The 23,969-nt window shown below is 42.2% G+C and overlaps 1 protein-coding gene across 3 annotated transcripts in view; it reads left to right on the top strand.

The window, feature by feature from the left end:
* The window catches only part of ADGRG2 (adhesion G protein-coupled receptor G2), a 113,026-nt gene extending 89,291 nt beyond the window's left edge, over positions 1 to 23,735 (top strand). For all 3 annotated transcript variants that reach the window (XM_061627253.1, XM_061627250.1, XM_061627249.1), the window contains exons 19-29: positions 6,003 to 6,146; positions 6,244 to 6,366; positions 7,303 to 7,348; positions 7,544 to 7,647; positions 8,347 to 8,471; positions 14,874 to 15,142; positions 17,161 to 17,260; positions 17,814 to 18,097; positions 20,781 to 20,882; positions 22,283 to 22,435; positions 22,586 to 23,735. In XM_061627253.1, coding sequence (XP_061483237.1) covers positions 6,003 to 6,146; positions 6,244 to 6,366; positions 7,303 to 7,348; positions 7,544 to 7,647; positions 8,347 to 8,471; positions 14,874 to 15,142; positions 17,161 to 17,260; positions 17,814 to 18,097; positions 20,781 to 20,882; positions 22,283 to 22,435; positions 22,586 to 22,767 — 1,632 coding nt within the window. In that variant the 3' untranslated portion in view covers positions 22,768 to 23,735. The remainder of the gene's footprint in view (positions 1 to 6,002; positions 6,147 to 6,243; positions 6,367 to 7,302; positions 7,349 to 7,543; positions 7,648 to 8,346; positions 8,472 to 14,873; positions 15,143 to 17,160; positions 17,261 to 17,813; positions 18,098 to 20,780; positions 20,883 to 22,282; positions 22,436 to 22,585) is intronic.
* The last annotated feature ends 234 nt before the right edge of the window (positions 23,736 to 23,969 follow it).

The raw sequence follows: 23,969 nt of genomic DNA, 5'->3' as shown, positions 1-23,969 counted from the left end.
TGACTGCAACTACAGTGCATAGAAACAGTACCGCACCCCCCCTCTGTGGGCATGTACTGAGTGATTTCCTTGTATAGTGCACAGGTTTAGTACCTCACCCCCCTCACTCTGTGGGCATGTACTGAGATTCATTCTCTTGTAGGGTGCACAGGAACAGTACTGTACCTCCTCCCTCTGTGGGCGTGTACTACGCATTATTTCCTTGCATCGTGCACATTACCACACACCCCTCCCTTTGTGGGCGTGTACTGAGATTTATTTCCTTGTATAGTGCACAGGAGCAGTACTGTATCCCCCTCCCTCTGTGGGCATGTACTCAGATTTTTCTTTTTGCAGAGTGCATAGGAGGAGTACCGCACTCCCCTTCTGTGTGTGTGTATCTTAGCTATTTCTTGGTCTTATTCCGTCACAACTACTGGACTTGGCGCTCCTCTAGCCCCAGGACGTGCACTGTTGTCCCTACCCACACTGCTTCCCTCATCCCCCTGCGTGTGTTGGTGATATTTTCCTCACGCCTTGCCTTTGTGCATTATGGCAGATCAGTGACCTGAGGCAGACCCAGTGACAGGAGCAAACCAGTGGTGCAAACCTCCATCGCACCACAAGGCCACAAAGCACAAGCACTCCAAGCTCCACTTCAAGGCTGTCGCTAAAACCAAACACCTGTCTACCCATAGTGCTGCCAAGCAAGCATGATACATGTCAGTCCCAGCTTCAGAGAATCCTGGCCAGGAGGCGTTGACAGCACTTTTTCACTCACCTACTGTGTCCTCAGAGGACGAGTTTGAAGGGTTTCCTACCCAACTAACTCCGGGCTGCCCATCTCATCTGATGATGACATCTTGCCAATCTGATACACCTCTGTCACCTCTGCTTCAACCAGTACAGCCACATCTGTCTCAACAAGGACAGACCCTGCCTTTGGACCCTCAGGCGGCTGTGCCTGATCCTTTCCTGGGGTAGCAGCTGACTCCTGAATTTCTTTCCCAGTTGAAGGACATAATGGGGTTCTTCTCTCAAGTACATTCACTTTCTCAGGCAAATCCATTGTCTCAGCAAGGTGCACAGCGGCCCTCATAAGAACATAAGAACATAAGAAGAGCCTGCTGGATCAGGCCAGTGGCCCATCTAGTCCAGCATCCTGTTCTCACAGTGGCCAACCAGGCCTCCATCGCGATGGCGTATCAAGTCTGCAATGATGAGGCTCCACCTCCTTCTCCAAACCCCTTCGATGTCGCCAGAGGCAGACTTGGACTTGAGGCGCCCGACTTGGAGGATTCTTCATCTTTTCTCCAGGCTGAAGACGATGAGTGGAGTGGGGACAGAACTGGAGGAGGTCTTGTCCTATTGCCTTTTTGATCTGGCAGACTACCTCCCACTCTGCCACAGAGTTCTGGGCACCCTAGGCCTCCAATCTTTGCCACCCCAATCTAACGCCCCTCCTGTGAGGGGGGCCAGGGTCCTCAAATCTCCCAGATCAGCAGATCACTTCCTTCTGGTGCTGGATCCCATCAACAGGCTGACCAAAGAGGAATGGACTCGGCAGCTGTGCCAATGTCGCTGGCCAAAAGACATTACACTTTGGCTCCTGAGTTCATAAATCACCGGAATGTCACAGGGGTAGACCAGCCAATCTCTAACTTGGTGTCCAGGTCTCCTCCTGAAAGAAGGAGACTCCCACCTTAAGGACCCATCAGAATGGCACCTAGACTTCGCCCTGCGTAAGAACCACGAGACTACCGCCTACTCCATTCAAGCCTCTGCTGCAGCATCCATTTTCTCAAGAGTTTCTATAATGTGGCTGGATGAGCTCTTTGACCAGATCTGGAGCAGGATCGTCTAACTGAGAAAGAGCCTGGTCAAGTTACACAAAGCATTTGTAGCTGACGCCACTTTGGATACAACTCAGCAAGGAGCACGGGCACTGGCTGTGGAAGTAGTGGCTCAGCGAACTCTCTGGCTCTGACACTGGGACGCGGACACCACAGCCAGGGTCAACTTGTCCACAGCCCCATATTCAGGGTCGTTGCTGTTTGGTGAAGAAGCCCTTAAAGTGGTTTTGGTGGATCCTAAAGACAACCAAAAGCCTGCTCTGGCCACGGCCAAGAGGGATGACTGCAGTCCGTTTAGAAGGTTTGCTCCATACCGCTCTTTCCGGCCCTTTCGAGGAGTGCGGCCTGGGGGGTGGGGCCATGATTCTCAATTTATGACTTCCGTGCCATCAGGGGAACCTGGCACAAATGATTCCATGACAAAGCTCAGTACCAGGGATGACAGGGCCCTTCCTCTTCATCATATGGACGAGGAGCACGTCAGCGTAAACAAGTCTGACATCATCCCTATTGGAGGCAGGTTGCTCCACTATGCAAGACTCTGGCTTGGTCTAACTCAGGTTTCTTGGGTCAGAGATATCTTCTCTCAAGGTTACAACATAGAGTTTTGGTTGACCCCCCCCCAGACAGATTCCTTCTCTCTCCCATCCCCAAAACCCAGGAATGGCGGAGAGTCATGCAGGAAGCAATAGGACATCTGCACAACATAGCAGCAATAGAACCAGTACCACCAGCAGAGAGATCGTCTACTCCATCCTGTGTGCAGTCCCCAAGTGAGATCTATCTTGGAGGGTGGTGTTGGACCTGAAGTTCATCAACTGCTTTGTGAATTATCGATGGTTCAGAATGGAGTCCCTTGCCTCTATCATAGAAGCCCTGCAGCAGGGGGACTTTTTGGCCTCCATCGACCTAAAGAAGGCATACCTACACATCCCAATCTGCCCTGCCCACAGACAGTTCCTGAGGTTTGCGTTTGGCCAGCATCATTTTCAATACCGGGCCATGCCGTTTGGACTCGCATCGGCCCCAAGGGTATTCACCAAAGTGATGGTCACCCTAGTGGCTCACCTCTGCCTCCGGGGCGGGGTCCATATTTATCCCTACTTGGATGACCTACTGCTTCGGGCAGACTCCAGCAGCCAGGCACACAACCAGGTTCACCGCTCCCTCGAGATTCTGAGGACCCACAGTTGGCTAGTCAACATCCACAAGAATCAACTTGAGCCAACTCAGCGACTACAGCATCTGGGAGCAATATTGGACACAGTACAAACCATGGTCTTCCTGTCACCAGAGCGCATTTCAACCATCAGAAATATAGCACTGCTCCTGATGCGTTGTTTGAAGGCAGATGTGATGTTTCTGGCAAAAGCTTTGGGGACGTTTGTGTACATCATTCACATCGTTCCATGGGGTTGGCATCATACTTGAACGCTCCAGTGGGCCTTATTACCCTTTCAAGTGGATGTTGCCAACTCCAACCATCGCGAAATCTGCCTGGATCCCTCCCTGCGGGCTTCCTTCCAATGGTGGGCAAAAACACGAAACCTCAACAGGGGAACTCCATTCCGAGAACCAGACAGAACTGTGATCACTACGGATGCCAGCCTAACCGGCTGGGGCCCCCACTACAACTCCCACTTTGTCCAGGGTGTGTGGTCCACATTGGAACAGAGTCAGAGTATCAACTGGCTGGAACTAAGAGCTGTCCATCTGGCTCTCCGACACTTTCATCCAATCTTCCAGTTCGAACATGTTCTGATCCAGACAGACAACACCTGCGTAAAATCACATTTGAACAGGCAAGGGGGAACCAGGTCTCAAATTCTCCAGGCGGAAGCGACCTGGATTTTCAACTGGGCCAAAAGTCATCTGATGTCGCTCAGGGCAGAACATCTCAGTGGGGTTCTGAATGTAACGGCCGACTGGCTCAGCAGACAGCAGGTGATTCTGGGAGAGTGGAAACTTCACCCAGTGGTGTTCCACCTCCTCCAGCGCCGGTTTGGCAACTTCTCAGTAGACCTCTTCACTTCGAGTTACAATTGCCAGCTGCCCTGTTACTTCTCAGGGTATCTGGAAGTGACTGCAGAGTTGGTAGATGCACTGTCAACACTGTGGCCGTACGGTCTTCTATACACCTTTCCTCCGATACCTCTACTGGGCAGGACACTGAGAAAATTGTGATGTGAAAAGGCTCAACTGGTCCTGCTAGCCCAGTACTGGCCTCGCCACCTGTGGTTCTCATACTTGCTCTACCTATCAGTAAGAGATCCTTGGAGGTTGCCAATGAGGCAAGACCTTCTCTTACAGGAACTGATCTGGCACCTGGATCCTGACTGGCTGAGTCTGATGGCTTGGCGTTTGAACAGAGGCAGTTGATTAGCGCAGGCCTATCTCAAGGGGTTGTTGATACAATTCTGGCATCTAGATGGCTGTCGATGAATCGCATCTACCAGAGCACTTGGCTCGCCTTTTCCAAGTGGTGTGCGTTACAAGGCTGCCAACCCTCTCAAGCCACTGTACAAGTTTTGCAGTTCCTATATAGAGGACTGAAAATGGGACTAAAAGCTAACACCTTGCGTCATCACGCCTCCACTGTTTCATCAATCCTGTCTGTCTCCTCGTCTGCCATTCCCATGGGTTCACACCCGCTATCAGACATTTTTTGAAGGGAGCTGCCCTCCTTTCTCTGGTGGTGTGCCACCATTTCCCTTCCTGGAGTCTACCTAAGGTTCTGCAAGCCCTGCAGCATCCTCCCTTTGAACCCCTCTGGTCAGTGCCTTTGCGACTGTTATCCTTCAAGGTCCTGTTTCTGGTGGTGATCACCTCATCAAGAAGAGTTTAAGAGCTGGGAGCGTTGTCATCGGCCCACCATCTCTGCATCTTCCATAAGGACTCAGTGGTGTTGCGCCCAGATCCATCCTTTTGTCCCAAGGTCAGCTCAGTTTTCCACTGTAACCAGGACATTGTCCTTCCTTTCTTCTGTCTGAAGCCTGTTCATCCACTGGAGAAGGCCTGGCACTCGCTAGATGTCCTGAGGGCCTTCAAGATATACCTGTGTTGAACCCAGGATACAAGATTGATGGAGTCATTATTTGTATCCTTTCACCCAAGGACTCTGGGTAAAAAGGTCTCTAAATCCACTTTGTCTTAGTAGCACGCCTGCATGCAATGGAGTATGAGTCGCTTAAGCTCCCACTGCCTAGTAAGATAACGGTGCATTCCACCAGGTCAGGTGCCACTTTGGCCACCTTCGCAAACAATGCATCTCTTGCAGACATCTGCAGAGTGGCTGTATGGTCTACTCCAGACTCCTTTATCAAGCATTATAAAATAGGCCACTATGCTTCTGCCGACGCCTCCTTTGGGAGGCGTGTTCTGCAACAGGTTCTTTCTCATGAGTAAATAATGGGTGGTCCCTCCCTGTTGGGGTTGCTTTGGTACATCCCACATGATGGCATGCTACCTGGGGAAAATGGACCATTGGTCTCACCTGAACGGTGGTTTTCCCAGGTGTCATGCCATCACGGCCCTCCCGATTGGAGGACACCTGGGTGTGGGTACTACCTTCTTATTGGTTACTGTTCAAAGTTGCATTGTTTTTAGTTTATAGAATTAAGTTAGGACCTCTACATCTGTTAGGTATAATGTGGTGGGCTCTACTGGGTCAGTATTTATATAGTCCTTGCTAGCAGGCCTGTTGGCTGTTGCATCTTCTCAGATATCTCACTTCAGACTCATCATGAATGAACTGGAGTGGGAGGGGCAAGCTCACCACAAGTCTTGCCTTCAGACAATAGATGGCGCTATAATCCACATGATGGTATGATACCTGGGAAAACCACCCTTCAGGTGAGACCAATGGTCCATTCTGTGCAACATTAATGGTACATGTGAATTTATCAGTGCACCAGCTAGACTGAATGAGCCTGAAGATGGAATTGCTTCATCTGCCTCAGAACTGATACTATTTTGTTGGTTGAAGTACATGTCAATATAAGATAGGGTGGACAGCTCATTCTGGTATACTCAATGCCAGTAGTACTCTTTACTAAATATAGCTGCAGACTAGGCTATTCTTAGCACAAAACACACAGGGTTCAATTGTCTCTTTATTTTATAAGCAATTTATTTTTGCAAGCAAATAATTTTTTGTCTTTTTTTAAAAAGGTTACTCTTGGAACTCAAGTGCCTACAAATAGTGCTGGGTCTATTACACTTCCCTCATCAATAATGACAAATTTGCCATCAGAAGCTAAGAATCAAGCTTCTAGAATTACATTTAACTTTTTTGAAAAGACAACTCTTTTCCAGGTATTGAAAAGATGCTTCAAACTTTCGGTTTAGTCTATTGTTGCTAGCAAGAAATGTCCATCCAGTCAATTAATGTGAGGCTGTTTTTTCCCTCCAGGATCCCTCACTGGATAATTTGTCTCTGATCAGCCATGTTATATCATCAAGTGTTGCTAACCTTACAATTAGCAACTTGAAGACAGATGTTACAGTTACACTGCAAAATGCCAGGCCTAGTCAGGTACAAATGGAATTTGGGCACTTCACAAGTTTCTGTTGCAAATATTAGAATTGTTATTCTCCAAACTGGGTTATCACAGATTCATTTTATTTCTGAATATCTTGCATACCTAAACCCCTCAATATTTTTAATCTACCTGAATATTCTTAATTTTTCAGTTTGCAACTATTATGTAGTTTATGTGTTTTCACTACATTTGAATGTGAAAATGCATTCTGCATATTTGCACCAAGTAAAATTAAGATAAACTATCCCATGCCACACTTCCCTTTTTTTAAGAAGGGGGAATTTATTAAAGAACATATGAGCAGCCCTGTAGTCACTCTGAAAGGGGCTTGATTTTTATACATACTCCAAAATGTGTGCACTGAAAAGAATCATTGCAGGCACAAACCATCGTCAGGTTAGATATCGCAGGTCAGCAGGAAGTCACAGTGAAGACACTACAGGTCCAATGTGTATTAATTTACTTTGCTGAAAGTGGCAGTAACATCCTCAATGTGATTGTGAGAGCATGGATTATGAGAAGGGAAACAGACACAGAAAGTCATTTTGTTTGTCAGCAGCAGTAGCGATTTTGGTCAAGGTCTAAAGCAGATACATACAGGCCTACTTGATTTTGGCTGTGACTATTTTAGTTCAACACTTGGTGCTACAGAACACAAAAATGACATGGAAGTGAACTGGTCTGATCATGAAAAGCCTATTTACATTAGACAAGAAAAAATAACCACAGGGACCATTCAATGGTGGTAGAGTAGCAAAAAGGGAAATAATACAAGTGTGTGAGTGTGTGCACGCATATATCTATCTATAGAGAGTCACCTACTTGTAAATAGAAAGTTAATTTTGTATTTATTGTATTGTTCATTGTACAATACTTAATGTAAAGATCTCTTGGAGATAAATAATCTTATTTTTTTATTCTCCAAACAGGAGAATTTGAGTATCAGATGTGCCTTCTGGGACTTCAGTAAAAATGGTATGCCTACACAGTTGTGTTTTTACATTTTGATTCATTCATTCATTCATCCTATATACAATTAAAAACTCTTAAGTATTTCCAATTTACGGAAGAATACTACAAACAATCCAGTCCAGCAGAAGCTGGACTTTAGTATAGTTTTAAACTACTATAAATTATATTTTGATAATGGAACATTTTGATTTCTGGCAGGTGGCAAAGGAGGCTGGACCTATGAAGGTTGCGTAGTTAGAGAAAGAAGAACAAATGCAACCATCTGTAGCTGCAACCACCTCACAAGCTTTGGAGTTTTACTGGTAATGCCTGTACTATATGACCAAAAGCTTCATAGTAGTGGCTTGCTATGCGGCATTGGAAGGTGGGAAAAGTCAAAAGGCCCCTTACGGGAATATATTTAATTACAAGGTTCTTTGGATCATGGTTAAAAAACCATTACTAATAAAATGACTAATACCTAGTTAAAGTCTCATGATCCTAAATTCATGCATGGGAGAAAGAAAATCAGAGGTCTAGTTCGAGTGTACACATATCAGTTTGTTAAGCTGAGATATTCATAAAGCCATGTCCCCACAAATTCCATCCTTGTGCTGCCTCTTCCCTCCCTTTCTGAGTATTGAATACTTCTTTCTCACTTAGGATATAATTTGAAATTATGGCTATTTAACTCAAAAAGGCTTTAACTGCTGTATGTTGAGGAAAGAGGAGGGACAGACGGCATAAGGACAGAGCACATGGGCCCATGGCTTGTATATATGTCAGTTCAAATAAGCCCAAATATTTATGTTGGAGCTGCGCAAGAGAGATTAAGGTAGATTAAGTTGGATTTTATCATCTCTTTGTAAATATAGATACACCTAGCATTTTTCAGAAATAATTTGCCTAAAAATGGTTTACTGCAGAAATCCAAGTGTTGATTGTTCTGGCTGTGACTATTTAGGCTGCATTTTTTAAAATAAAACTTCCTTCTAATGTTTTAAAAAATGTTTTTTTTTCAGGATTTATCAAGAAACACCACTATAGCTCCCATCCAAGTGCTAATTCTAACTTTCGTCACATACATAGGTTGTGGCCTTTCAGCCATTTTTCTTTCTGTTACTCTTGTTACATATATTGCATTTGAGTAAGTATCTGCTCAAATTATAAATATAATAACTCTTATTATTTTATGAACCTATTTATGTAAGGTATTTATACTGTATACCGCTTTTCAGGAAACTTCACATAGCGGCTTGTTACAATAAGCATCAGTTTTAAAAGTTTCAATAAAATGAAAAAAGATAATTTTTTTGTTTAGAAGAAGCTGCTACTGCTTCTTCTTGCTCCCGTTAGGGCAAGGTGGTTCTTCATGAGCCCCTGTGGTGGCAGTTGGAGGAGGAAAGTGCCACATTTATGTAGTTTAAATATAGATGTAATCACACAGGGATATCACACTAGAGAAAAGGACATCAATATTTTGCTTTAACTGAGAGCAAACCTCAGCCAAGATTAGCTAAAATTAAAATAACCCTAGATTATAGTAAAATTTTTTAGCAGCAGTCAAATACATAAGTTGAGAAATTTCACTAAAAAGCATTATATTGAGCAAGAGAATATACTTTTTTTTTTAAAGGAATTGTATGTAGAGTAAATTATATATGAAGACACTCCTTGAATAAATTTCATGGCTTATGGGATGCCTTTATGGGCTATTCTGATGACAAAAAGAACCATTGGTCCACTACCTGAAGGAAGTGGGCAACTCCCAGCATTCCTCAGTTCACATCCTTGCCAAGCTCGAATAGGTCCAAGGAATAAACAACCATGCAGTAGTGGAGGACAAGAACCTACTTCCCTTACTGTAGGATTACATGAGAACCCTGAATAAACAAGGGAGGACAGCCACAAGGGTGAGGCAGATGAGTTTCTGTCCAGCAACACAGAACTTCCCTTCAGGTAGGGAACCAATGGCCAGAGGCCATTTGCGAGTCCAGCCTGGAAGACTAGAACAGTAGAAATTTTGAGGCTGAGTGCTGAAAAACCTTCAGAAGAGCACTAGGATGCAAAGGTCTTCTGTGTAGATGGGTAATTGTGGATTGTGGAAGGATGCCTGGATGCTAAGGTGGTGTTGATCACGTTTGCGTTGAGGCCAAGTGTTAAACGTCTCTGTTCAAGAGCCAGGCTGTCAGCTGGAGCCAAAGGGTCTTCTCAGTGGTGGCCCCCGAACTATGGAATATTCTTCCTGATGAGATACGCCTGGCACCAACATTATTATCTTTTCGGCGTCAGATAAAAACCTTCCTCTTCTCCCAGGCATTTTCAGCATTTTAGTAGTATTTAATATGCATTTTAGTGTGTGTTTAATTATGTTTTAATTCTTGATATTCTAACTTATTTTTAAACTGCATAATATGAGGTTTTAATTGTATGTCAGATTTTTTTTACCTGTTGTGAACTGCCCAGAGAGCTTCGGCTATGGGGCGGTATATAAATTGAATTAATAAATAAAATAATAAATAAATAAACTGGGATCTGGATGATTTAGAGGGCCTTGTGATATCAGGTCTGAACGTTGTGGCAGCTTCCATGGAGGGGCCACTGCCATGTTCAGATTGTCTGATATCCAAGGGCGCTGAGGCCAGAATGATGCCACCAGAGTCACTGTGGCCTTTTCCTCCTTGATCTTGCAAAGCACTCTCAGAGGAATTGGAATTGGAGGGAAAGTGTATAGCAGCCCTGGAGGCCAAGGAGTTGATAGAGCATCCATTGTTTCCACTTTGAGAGAGTGAAACCTCGAGAAGAACCTTTTTGAGTTAATGATTGCCCTGAGAGGCAAAGAGGTCCATTAGGGGTCGCCCTAGGTGAGATCTGATTTGACGAAATACCATGCGGTTCAGCATCCATTCTCCTGGGTCTATCGTTTTGCGACTCAACCAGTCGGCTTGGATGTTTGAGGAGCTGCTGTATTTGGCAGTTAGGGAAGGGAGATGGCATTGCCTCAGTTCAGGAGGAGGCAAGTCTCTGCCTGCAGCTCCAGCAACCTTGCCCCCCCTTGTTTATGTGTGCTTCCACAGTATCGTTGTGGGTTCTGATAAGAACACGGGAGAGGTGGAGTCAAGGTATGAAGAACTGCAGGGCAAGATGTGCTGCCCTGAGCTTGAGAAAGTTGATACTCTTCCTTCTTTCGGCCAGAGTCCAGTGACCTTGGATGAAGTGGCCTTGACAATGGGCACCCCACCCTATGAGACTGGCGTCTGTGGTGATGAAAACCCGTGTTGGATCTCTGAAAGGATGGCCTTTCTGTAGATGTTGGAGGCTGTTCCACCAGGTCATTGCTTTCTGGAGATCTGGAGAAATATGGATATGTCTCTTGGCAGCAGTGGCATCCTGAAAGGGTAGGAGGGCACACTGTAACTTATGAGAATGGTGCTTGGCCCATGATGTCACTTGTGAGGCTGATACCAGGAGGCCCAACACCCTTGCTAGAAACATGAAATCTGCATGTTTGGAGCATGATAGGAGTTGGGCCGCCGCTCTGATGCTTTGAATTCTGTCGTGAGACAGTGCAATTGTGCCCTCTGTAGTGTCTAGATAGGCCCCCAGATTGAGTCAGAGTTTGAGATGGATGTAAGTGACGTTTTTGAGAATTCACTAGGAATCCGTGGTCTTGTAGACAGTCCAGTGTAATATGTAGATCTCAAAGAGCTCTCTGTCTGGATGGAGAGCAAAATAGTAAATTGTCTAGATAGGGGTAAATATGGATGTCCTGGAGGCGGAGATGCACTACCAGGGCAACCATGATCTTTGTAAACGTCCTCGGGGCTGATGCCAACCCAAAGGGAAGGACCTGAAAGTGAAAGTGTTTGCCATTGTAGGAAAAAACAGAGAAACTTCCGATGCTCTGGATAAATCAGTACATAACGATAAGTCTCCCTCAGGTCTATCGATGTGAGGAAGTCTTGAGGATGTAGAGCCTCCCTGATGGAGGCCAATGTTTCCATCCTGAACCTCCTGTACACAGCCCATTAGTTCAGGAATTTGAGGTAGAGGACAGCCCTCCAGGCATTTTGGTCCTTCTTCAGGATGACACAGAATATTGAGCAGATGCCAAAGAAGGACTCATCTGGAGGCACCAACTCAATGCTGCCATGGATAGCAAATGAAGGATAGCCTTCTGAATGATGTACCTGTTCTTCTGAGAGTTGGAAACTGGAGAAGGAAGAAATCGGGAAAGTGGCTGGACACAGAAATCCAGTTTGTAGCCCTGAAGGATGGTGTATAGAACCCGTTTGTTGGTGGTTGAAGACTGCCAAGCTGAGAAAAAGTGCTGTAGTCTGCCCCCGACTTCTGGGACTGTGGCATCATTGCAATTGCTGATTCCGTCCACCCTTAGTGGAGGTGGAAGACTTGGAATTTCGCTGAAAATGTGGGGAAAAGCAGGGTCTGTTCCAGTTGCCTCTGCTTAGTCTGGTATCCTTATATCTTGATGGTGGACGGGAGCCATGAAAGGAATTACTCGACTGGTATGAAGAGTATTTGCAAGGAAAACACCTGTCATCTCTGTGTGAGGAGACCAAACCCTTTCTCTTATCCCACGTTTCCACCGGAACGTCTTTCAGTGCCTCTTCTCTGAAGACTTTTCTCCTATATAAGGAGCTGTGAAAAGGCTGTCTCCTTGAGTGGTGTCTGCGTCCCACTGCCTCAGCCATAGGGTCTTCCTGATCACCCCATCTGCTACAAGGGACTGAGCTGCAAATTGGGTGGCATCCAGAGCTTCATCTGCTACGTAGGCAGCTGCCCTATAAATTTTCAGTAGGGTCTTGCGTAAGTGATCTGGATCCTGGTTGGGATTTTCAATTAAGTCATCAAGCCAAACTAAAGCTGCACGAATGAAGACAGAAGCAGCACAGGATGTACACATAGTCAAAGCTGCAGCTTCATGCAGTCTACATATGGAATAATCTAGGTGCCTCTCATTAGGATCTTTGAGCTGAGCATCCCCATCTTTTGGCAGGATATTTTTTGGCCACAAGAGCTGAAACACGGTGGTCAACAGCTGGAGTTTTAAGTAAGTCTGTAAACTCAGAGTCCAAATTACAAAGCTTATTAGCTAAAGAAACAGCTTTTTTATCCTGAAGGGGGGTATCCCATTCAGCTTTAGTAATAGCCTTAAAGGAGTTAGGTACAGGAATGCATTTGCCTGATGCTTTAGGTTCAGGTAGCACCGCCTTACCTTTAGACTGGGCTGGAGACAGGTCAGTAAGAGAAGAATTAAGTTCTAAAGTGGTCAGTACTCTGTGCAGCAGTGGAGTAAAATACAAGTCATGGAACAGGTGATGGGGTGTGTGTTCTTCCCCCATGTAGCCCTCACTCAATTCTCCTCCCTCTGACCCAGAATCTACAAAAGGGTCAAGAGGATCTGCATTCATAGAAAGGGTGACCTGATCATCCCCGAGGGAAGTGACCCTGGATGTACCCCTATCCAAAACAAAGGGGTTAGGAGAATTAGAGTTAAAGGCATGTTTGCTTGTTTGTTTGTTTATTATTTGATTTATATCCCGCCCTTCCTCCCAGCAGGAGCCTAAGTTCTGTGGAAGTATGGGCTTGCCTATGGTTAGAGCAATTAGTGTGTGCCAGCAATTGTCTTGGAGGCCTGGCACGCAATGAGGAAGGCGCATCAGGGTCTGCAGAACCATGAGGCACATTGTGTTGTGGTTCACAAGCAGCAGGCCCTTAGTTCTGCTGATAATTCCCCCATTAAGCCTTCTTTAATTTGTCTCAGTATGTTGGGACTAAGGAGGAACTCTTGGCCAGCATCATCAGAGCCCTGAATATGGGATGGAGGCTGTCTGACTTCAGATAAGGCTGGAGGGGAATGTTGAACTAATGGGGGAGACTCCAGAAAACCCAGAAGATCTTCCTCTTCCAAGGTATGAGGAGATGGAGCCCAGTGCTGATAAACCTGATCCCCTGTATTACCATGGCGGTGGGAAAGGCACCCCTCCCTTTCTTTGCTTCATGGCCACGAGGCACAGGAAAATACTTGCTGTTCATGGCACGAGGCAGATGGCTCCATGGGGCGCTGCTTTTTTGTCCCCAGGGCTTCATTTTGGCCTTGTGGGCTGCAGGGAGTGCAGGAGCGGTAGATGCCTCTGGTAAATGACTGCTGGATGCCATTCCAGTGGTCCTGGCTGAGGTAAAGGAGGCAAGTGGAGTGCAACACATGCGCCCGACACGAAGGGGCAGTGGACTCGGGCAGAAAGAATTTGTTGTTTGCGAAGGGGAGATACAACGGTTTCATTCCCCTACCCCTCTGCACAAAGGGCTAAGATAGGAGTAGTAAGCAGAAAAAGGAAAAGCACGGGAAAGAGAACGTTTTTTTAAGGAAAAAACACTAGAACAGTTTAGTGGAAGAAAGGCTTCAGAAAGACAAAGATAGTAATAGGAAAAAAACAGAGGGAAAATGGGAGCAAAGGCAGAATGCGACCAGCTTGATGTGGGCAGGAAAGCAAACTGAGGAATACTGAGAGCGACCTTCTTCCTTCAACTTGTCTTTCCTTCCTGTGACCACAAGGAGGAGCTATGACCCAAGCTGATGAGTTCCACCAGCAACATGAGAAATATTGTCCCAAACAAAAATTGATATGACCTTTTCATCTAATTCCTTGTCCTGTTGACATGCAAACTATACCCCTCCACTACCCACCTCTTGTGTTCTTTTCTATGTTCTGTATCACTCCACATCTGATAGAAAACAGTAGACTGTATATTCAGTAATTTCACAAATGCACAACACATTGTAACAACAGTGATATAATTTGATTACAATATTTGATGCCTCTTTTCTTTGCAGTGATAATGTACCACCCAAGGCACAATATATCTGTTTTTCAAAACTTTTTGGTCGAATTTTAGTTACAACAAAAGTTATAAACTCTAACATTTCTTAATACTATTGTTATGATGAGTTGGATCGACTTCTGCAAATAGAACTATTCCCATTTGCAGAAGAGATAAGAGCCAATGAGGAAGCAGATGGCAGTACACAGGTGAAATTAGCCTGTCCCCTTTTTCCAGGTGAAATCTGGAACCAATCTAAATTTTAAAAATTATTATAGTAAATATCTTAATAAATTACTGATTAAAATGCATTTTTAAAATTCACATTTTATCTTCCATATGATTTTAGAATTTTCAGATATCTTGAAATTGCTGTTTAAGCTAATATAAGATTTTGCAGATATAATAAGTAATTTTATTGTTTGTGAAGGGCAGATTTCTGCTTAAAACACAACTCTTCATAAAGTATAACAGTTTCTTACTGGGGGGAAAAGTCATGCAGTAAATGAAATACGAATTTTTTTCATTACTATTGCAGTAAAATTTCATCATATAGTCTTGAACTGCACTTGAAAAAGTCTGCAATTTCTCTCAGATGGCCTATTTCATTTATAAACAAAGACAGTGAAGACTGCATGAATCAATATGTATATTTCAATCATAATATTTAAGAAAAGTGACAGCTTTCATTTATTTGTTTTTACAGGAAAATCCGAAGAGATTATCCTTCTAAAATCCTTATTCAGTTGTGTATTGCTTTACTCTTACTGAACTTAGTTTTCCTCCTGGACTCCTGGGTTGCCCTGTATAACGTTGAAGGACTATGCATCTCGGTTGCTGTTTTTCTTCATTATTTCCTTTTGGTTTCTTTTACTTGGATGGGCCTTGAAGCCTTTCACATGTATCTTGCCCTAGTCAAAGTGTTCAATACTTATGTTAGGAAATACATCTTAAAGTTTTGCATTATTGGCTGGGGTATGTATTTTTTATTTATTTTTGAAATAAGAATTATATATGTCTCTCTAATTTTGTTTAGGCTATGGTCATATACTCACTTACCTGGGAGTAGGCCAATTGAATTCCATGGGACTTAATTCTCAGTAGACGTGTGTAGGATTGTACTGTTAGTTGCTAAAGGCCCACCTGTATACAGAGCCAATGGATTGTATCCAACTAAGTTATACTTGGAATAGATCTATTGAAAATAATGGACCTAAGTTAGTCATGTCCATTAATTTTAATGGATTTACTCTGAGTAAAATACAGTCCAATGTGTTGCAGTGAAGTTTGATGGAATTGTACTAGGATCATTCTAGAGAACTAGATTCAAACTGCCTTCAACCATGAAACGTATCTAATCTTAAGCAAATTGTTATCTCTGTGCTTAACTTATCACACAGTGTCCTTTTTAATTATAGTTTAATTTACTCAATTTTACTAAACTTAAACTACAATAGAAGTCAGTGTTGTTGCAAGGAAAAGGAAAGTAACCTCGTGTATCCTAGTGATAGTGAACTTTAAAATAATGGGCTCATTACATGAATTTTCACAGCTTATGATACTTGTTTTTATTATGTCAGGCACCCTTACTTGGAAACTTACTCTGTAATTAATGATGAAACTATTTTGAGTTGAAGTCCCACTTTTGTGCCTACGCAATTGGCATTTATTAGACTTAAGACAGTAGCTACTGTTGCCAATCGGAACTTAATTACTTTAACTCCCTACTATTTCCTTACTGGTGGCTGTCCAGTCTTCCTACCCCATTGCTGTGCAGGATAGTTTTCCAATCCCAGTTTTGAGCCAACAAGTCCTGCTGCCTGCCCCACTAATTCCTGCTTGTACCAAAAAATGCATACTATCATCAGACTCTATTTCTGCATGGCGGCATTGTATATTGTTGTAACAGTTGCCTGCTCTGTGGCAGCACCCACCTACAGTCTAATGCTCAAGACTGCTGACACTACCAGTGATGTTTATGCCTCTTTTGTGTTCCAGAAGGAATCAGGATACTATGACTTCTGACACACAATGAACAGCAAAAAAGAGCATTGCATAGGTTTATACGCAATGTATTCCTGTCTGCCCATCACTTACTACACTTTCCAAGCAGCATTGCAAGAACACACATGCACCAAAAGATTACAAACCAGTTTAGAAACATTTTTGCCTGGTACCTAAATTGGGGATAGGGAACTTGTGGCCATCTAGAAGTAAATAGACTTCAACTCCCATCATTCCAAAGTAGCATAGCCAAATGAGCAGGGATGATTGGTACTTATAGCCCAGAAACATCTGGACGGTTGCTGGTCTCCATCCCTGGTGTAAATTATAGCAATGAGGACTCTAGGCCTCCCTGAGAATGGCATTCTAAAGGCAAGGAATTGCTACTGAAAAGGATCTCTCTGGTTTCCACCTGCCATACTTAAACTGTATCCCAAATAATGATTTGAGTAGAGGCAGATTTTGCATATCGCCAACATGCCCCCAAACAATTAGAAAAAAAGTCATATTGTAACAAACAAAATGCAGCAGTCCAGTAAGAGCTGTTTTTTCTTCTGTTAGTTATGTCAGGGGACTCATTTCAAGTATGCTAATCTGTGGGATTTTGACCCCTTCTGGGAAACCTGCCATATCATATGGGCTTGTTGTAAGGACTGTGATAATGTGTATGAAGTGCTCTCAATATCCAGTGGTGCCCAGCCACCAGCAGAACAGACTTCTGCTTACACAACAGGACTTGAAGTTCCTTTCCCCCCTGCAGCCCCTCCCTGCATGTCCCCAATGTCTGCTTTGGAAGGTTGGAGCACCTTCTGGAGCAAATTTGGGAAGGGGCATGCAGGGCTGCATAAGGGAGGAGACAAAGGAGCCATCCCACTGGGCAAGCAGAAGTTGTTTTTATACAATTGTTCACATTGCCTAGGTCTTCAACAGCTTAATTACGTATTTTCACAATTTTTCTCAAGCTATGTGATGGCTTTTTAATCTTTCAGGCATACCAGCAATTGTAGTAGCCATTGTATTGGCAATATCTCCAAATAACTATGGACTTGGATCATATGGAAAGTTTCCCAATGGCTCACCTGATGAATTGTAAGTCAACAACAACAAGCAAATGTTCAGAATGTCAAGTTACTTAAGTAGCAACATATGGGAATGAATAATTTTTGCTCCTGGTAATACTTAGGCCCAGTGCCAATGTATGACTTAGTGCCATGCATAGCTTTGGATAGAAAAAATGATAGAAAAAGAAATGCTATGCCTGTAAAAATAGAAAACATATATTTGAAACGAGGTTGTATCTTGGTTATAAAGAATTAAGCTGTTCCATTGCTTACTGTAACTGATCTATCCTTTTTTTAATTCACTTGATTACAGTGATGGACAAGGTTAAAATTAAACAAGGTGAAAATCTGATTAATCATTAATCTGTGAAGACAATTTTTTGTCTGCTTAGTAACTACAATTAAGGTAGATGCACAGAGTTCTCATCAGAATTGCAGTCTGGCAACCTTTAAGAAGGGATGCTGTCTGAGAGGGGAGAAAGAGCTTTACATAAGTTTCTGGATTTCAGCTTAGATCTTTTTATTTTCAAATTGTTTATGAAACTGACACTTTCTTTTTCATCTCCCTTTTATGTTTTTAGCTGCTGGATTAATAATAACATTGTGTTTTACATCACGGTTGTGGGATACTTCTGCACAATATTCTTGTTGAATATCAGCATGTTTATAGTAGTGCTGATTCAGCTTTGCAGAATCAAAAAGAAGAAGCAACTTGGTACTCAGCGAAAAACCAGTATCCAAGATCTCAGGAGTGTTGCTGGCCTCACATTCCTATTGGGAATTACTTGGGGATTTGCCTTTTTTGCATGGGGTCCTGTAAATCTTGTATTTATGTATCTTTTTGCCATCTTTAACACCTTGCAAGGTATGCACTGTTTTTTAAAAGTAAATAGTACTGAGACATAATGAACAGGATAATTTTAGTACTCCATACAATACACAAAAAGTACTATATGATTGCAGTTTTATGGTCCCTGGAAGGGTGTCATGGATCCCTGTCTTTGAGGGTGATGTCCACCTTTCAAGAGAAGAACCAACACTGGATGCCTTCTCCCTGAGGCCCATGGCTGGTTCTGCTCTAATGTCAGAGAAGATTAAGAGGAGGCATTTGGGGGATGTGTTAGGTGCATGCCCAGAGAGGCTGTAGATCTGACTTCCCCATTCCCTCAACCCCCCTCCAATAACTGGGGACAAACTACACCAGGCCTGGAGATGGTGTAGATTATTCCCCAAAACTGTTTTAAGAAACACACACAGAAGAAGAAACCAAAAGAAAAAACGTGCTCCACCTTTCACCCTTCCAGTAAAGTCTACCAGGGCATAGGAACAGCCTGTTTGTCTGCCTTTGATAGAAAAAGAAATGCTATGCATGTAAAAATAAAAACATACATTTAAAACCAGGTTGTGTCTTGGGTGTAAAGAAGTAAGCTTGTTGGTTGGTTGCTTACTATAGCTTTGATCTGTCCTTGTTTAATTCACGTGATTACAGTGATGGAATCCCTTTTGGTTTGCTCTATAAGTTAATTGTTACATTTAAAACTTTTTTTTAAAGTACTGGTTCTGAATTTCACTATTTGGGAAAGGTCCAAGTTTCAGTGGAAGTTCTCAATAACAGCATTTTATTCTGCCTAATATATTTATTTATTTAATTTATACCCCAACTTTCTTTTCATGATATAAACTAATTGGTTCCTGTTCTTTCCTTTTTGTTTTGAGTGGTTGCTGGGGTCAGTCCCACCACCTTCATCAAGCCCTACAAAGTAGGCACATGCACATGCTTCCAGGCCATTAGGCAGCTTCGTTAGCCTATTACTATTTTTCCCAACCTACCTGGGCCAGATTGGGTGTGTCCCACCTGATAGCATCTGCATTCACAAGAGAAGAGACTGTTTGGCCCTACCTGTGCATGAGTCTTCTCTGTGCATGTCATGATGGCATCAGGGCCTCTCCCTAGTCTCCTTTTTCATTTTGGTACTGTCTGTCTCCAGATTTGGGCCTCTCTGAATTTTTGTGGCCTTAACAACTTTTTCTTTCCTAGATGTGTGTACAGAGAGTCCTTTTTTTTCTTCTTGTATTGCTATCACTGTTCTGTTTGTCTTTTCCTTTCTGGCATGGCTTGTCATCACAGAACTGAGTTGCCAGAATTATGGAACGCTAGAAAAGTAAAAAAAATTGAACAGTGATTCTGCCATGAACCACTAAGGGGAGGTGAAGTCCCACCTGATGTCATTGTTACATGCACAGAGGACCCATTCATAGGGCCCATCCACACCTCACTGCAAAATCCATATTTTCCATATTCCGTTGGTGGCCTCAAGATCCATTCATGTCCTGTTTGTGCTTGGATTATTGTGAAAACCCAATTATCAAGCATCCATACGTGTGGCCTTTTTTTTTTTGTCTAACCACTCCCCTAAGTCCACCCCTTTTCATTGACTGGACCATAATGGCCATTTGCTTTTTGTGTGCTTTTTAATTCCCATGCATGCACAGGTTTGTGGATGTGCTATTGCGTGGGAAGGAGATAGGGGGCTTGGCATATGATGGAGAAACACCCATGGACCTCCTATTGCGGGAAAGTCTGTGGCATTGCATCCGAGTGCATGGACGTTAATGCAATTATCGATACAGGAAAGCATATCAGTTTTTTGGTGGTATTTCTAATACAGATTTGTGAATACAAAAATCCATACTAGCTTGCAATGTCATATGGACGATGGTGAATTAATGAGGACACAAAGCTTATAACATTGCAGATTATACAGTCGTATGGATGGGCCTATAGATAGGACCAAACAGTCTCATCTCCAGGTAGGGCTGGAAGAGATTCCAACACCCTGGAGAGGCACTGCCAGTCAGTGTAGGCTACACTGAGTTAGATGGACAAATGGGCTGACTCAGTATAAGGCAGCTTCTTATGTTCCTATTTCACTATTTATGGCATCACAACAGTCAGTCATCTTGATATTTCATGTGCATATCTTGAACATTACCAGATAAAACAAATGTAAATTACTGTTAAAACAGAATAGTGACTACACATTGAAATGGGTTTGATTGGAACTTGGTCATGGTTAGAATGTACACCCAATCCAGTTAAGATAGTCATGACCAGTGCTTTTTATATTTGTAAAAAAGGAGGTGGCAGTACTCATATCTTGAAAAAAGTGGCTGCCAGTGGTAACAAAAAAAGTGATGGTCCTCCATAATGATGAGTACTGTCACAAAAAAAGCACTAGTCATGACTAACTTAAACCTCATTACTTTCAGTGAGTCTAAGCATGACTAAGTCTAGATTCAGTCCATACGTTTTATATAATCACATGATAACTGTAACTTCAAGGTAAAGCTTGGTTATGCAACGTGAAATCTGTCATACATTGTGTTGGAGACTTTGCCATGTGAATACAATTACTTCACGTGGGGGCGGGGGGGAAGCTAGCCCTCAGCTTGGTGGAAAAGAAAATAGGATATAGCCATTCTATCTAAAATTACAAAACAAGATAAATTCAGTGCTTCCTTTAAACTTGAAACACATTGCTTTGCAGGGTTTTTCATCTTTATCTTCTACTGTGTAGCAAAGGAAAATGTTCGCAAGCAGTGGAGAAGGTATCTATGTTGTGGAAAGTACAGGCTGGCTGAAAATTCTGGTAAATACTTTAAAAATTATTAATCACACTTATGCAATATGCAGTTACAGTGAGTTGGACCCAAACGTACTTTTGTGAGGGGAAACTGCTGATTTTCCCTCCCACTGCATCTCTCTGTGCTCCATCCCCCACAACATTTGTAATGATCCCCTAATCATCAAAAGTGGTTATTCAGGGGCAATAGGAGGGTGTTATGTGGAAGAGGAACTAGGAAACCACTGGCTGCATTCACACTGTACATTTATTCCAGTCATGACTTCCGCCAAAGTATGCTGGGAACTGTAGTTTGTGAAGGGTGCTGAGAGTTGTTAGGAGACTCCTAATTCCCTCACAGAGCTACAATTCCCACAGTTCCCTGGGAAGAGGGATTGATTGTTAAACCACTCAGGGAATTGTAGCTCTGAGGAGAATAGGAGCCTCCAACAACTCTCAGCCCTCTTCACAAACCACACTTCCCAGGATTCTTTGGGAAAAGCCATGAGTACTTAGTGGAATAATAGTGGAATAAATGTATGGTGTGAATGTGGCCTCTGTTGCACAACAGTTCTGGTCGTGCTTCTTTGATCAGATGTGCAATTTGCATGTTTCATTGTTGCTAAATAAATTAGCTTATGTCAAACCAACCTTTTTCAGATTGTATATTAGGTTATTAAAATTATACAACTGTAACATTATACTATTGCTAACTTTTAGTTACAGTCATAGAAAATGTTATACAATATTTATCAAAGTGCTAGTTGGTTTAATACTTGAAGCAAATTAAAATCAATTTTATGAAAATGAGGACTTGTTATTAGTGAAGTCAGTGAACTTTGGTATCGTGCTTTTTGGAACTGAGATTTCATGCTGCTGTCTTAGAGATTATGATTTTCAGTGTGCTTTAACTGCCCTTGAGTTATGGTATGGTGCCCTATTTACCAAACATTCAAGCCATATTCTTATCTTCCAGTCTGTGTTGACTGAACAGATGAAAGGAGAGCAGGATTCTACCTTCTAGCCCTGGCTACTGCATGTTTAGTGAAAGATGCCTACAACTGTACATGCAAAGGGTCTTCCATAGAAACAGAACTCTGTGCTGCCAGATTTCTTTCTAGATAGTATGCATGCACAGTTGCACACATATAGAACCCCATGCATATCTTCCACTTAATGTGAGGAGGTTTTCAGTTTCTACTCAACAGGTGAAATGGATAATCAACCTTTGCTAAATTAGCCTATGGTTGGCAGGATAAAAACAAATATAAATTCCACAAAAAACTGCAAAACGTATAAATTGCAAAACCAAATTAAAAATAGGGAATTGATGAGTACAGCTGAAGTTTAAATTACATCATTAATTGTAATTTTGAATGGAGCTTTTATATATACTATCAATTTTTATAATCCTTATTTTGCTGTAGATTGGAGTAGAACTGCTACAAATGGTTTGAAGAAGCATAATGTTAACCAAGGTGTATCCAGTTCTTCCCATTCTTTACAATCAAACAGTAACTCAACTAATTCCACCTCAGTGCTCATGAATAATGATTATTCAGTGCATGCAAATGGGAATGGTATGTATGCCAAAACATTCAACATTTTTGTTGTGAAGTCTGTTCAATGAATTGATTGAACATTCAATCAATCAGTTTATAACTATTGACTGGTTTAATCAGTATGACCCAATTCTAACAAACATTTTTTTTAAAAAAAAAAAATTTCAGGCATCTCCAGTGAGAAGAATGGTGTTTCTTTCAATGTGCATAATGGTGACGTGCAACTTCCTGACTTTTTAGGAAAGCAGCTTGTATTTCATGACAACAATGACACAGGCCATAAGAAATCTTGCATTTCATTGAGAAGGACTTCAAAGAGAGGGAGTCTGCACTTTATTGAACCCATGTGACTTTTAAAAAAAGTTCCTGTCACAGCATACAGATTTAATTATTTTACATAATGTGAGAAGACCAAAAAAGGACATTATTTAATATACTATATCAAAGCTTCAAGGCAGCCTCAGATTAAGAGTTTGTTGTTGTTTTTCTTTTAATGTCAGTGAAATTAATTGACATGGTACTTTAAATGGAACATCATGGCTGGAAAACATGACCAGCTTAATTTGTTTTGTTAAAAAAAAGTTGATTTTACAAGATCCTTTTAAAAGTTCAGCTTACACTTAGGAATAACTCAAAACATTGTGCAGTAATGTTGAATTGATATAGATGGTTACAAGCTAAACTTTGAAAAAGATGCTTAATAATGCAATCTTAACACATGTCTACTGAAGAAAGTTCCACTGGGTTCCCTGGGACTTACTCCCAGATGTGTATGTAGGATTGCAGTCTTAATTGTCTTTCAAAATAATATGAGATGTCTGGATCTTCCTTTTAATAGGATGTAGTCACAGACATCATAGTATTGTATATAGACAAAACAGCTAATTTGATTATCCTGTAATTCTATATTTATTTCTTGTAAATTAAATTTAATATTTCTTTGTATAGAAAAATGTGCAGAGTTCAAAGCCTTATTGTAATTATAAATTTATATGAAGTTAATTGTTTCAGTTAACCTAGAATACTTTGTAAGTCTTTATATACAAAATGTATCCTGTGAAATTATTTTAAATGGTTAAGTACAATTTGGGAAGACATCAAACTGCAAGTATGAATTCTGCTACTATAGAAGGTCTGACTTCCTGCTTCTTGGTCAGGTTCCTTCACATACCTTAAAAGCTCCATGTGAAAGGCTGATGGAAGAAAAAAGAACTACAATTTTAGGATTATTAAAGGTAAATTTACTGGTATTTCTCTCCAGAATGGTGTCATATTAAAATAAAACCCACTTATAGGGGTGTGAAATAAATCCTTCAAATAGTGGACACTCCATGACATTTACCAGAGATGTGTGTCCCCCTCCACACACACACCTTGACCAGTTCAGAGGTGGAGGGAGAGAAAATCTTCCTATTACTTTTTTTTGGGGGGGGGGAATTGCAGTTATTTATATTACATTAAGTTCATCATTAACTCTTCATTTCTGGATAGGGTAACAGCTTTGCAATTTTCACTTCTGCCAGGGATGTTCTCTAGCAGTAGATAAAAGTGT

This window comes from Rhineura floridana, chromosome 5 (genome assembly GCF_030035675.1).
Source record: "Rhineura floridana isolate rRhiFlo1 chromosome 5, rRhiFlo1.hap2, whole genome shotgun sequence".
In the NCBI taxonomy this organism is placed as follows: domain Eukaryota; kingdom Metazoa; phylum Chordata; class Lepidosauria; order Squamata; family Rhineuridae; genus Rhineura; species Rhineura floridana.
This window is presented reverse-complemented; position numbering and strand designations above follow the sequence as displayed.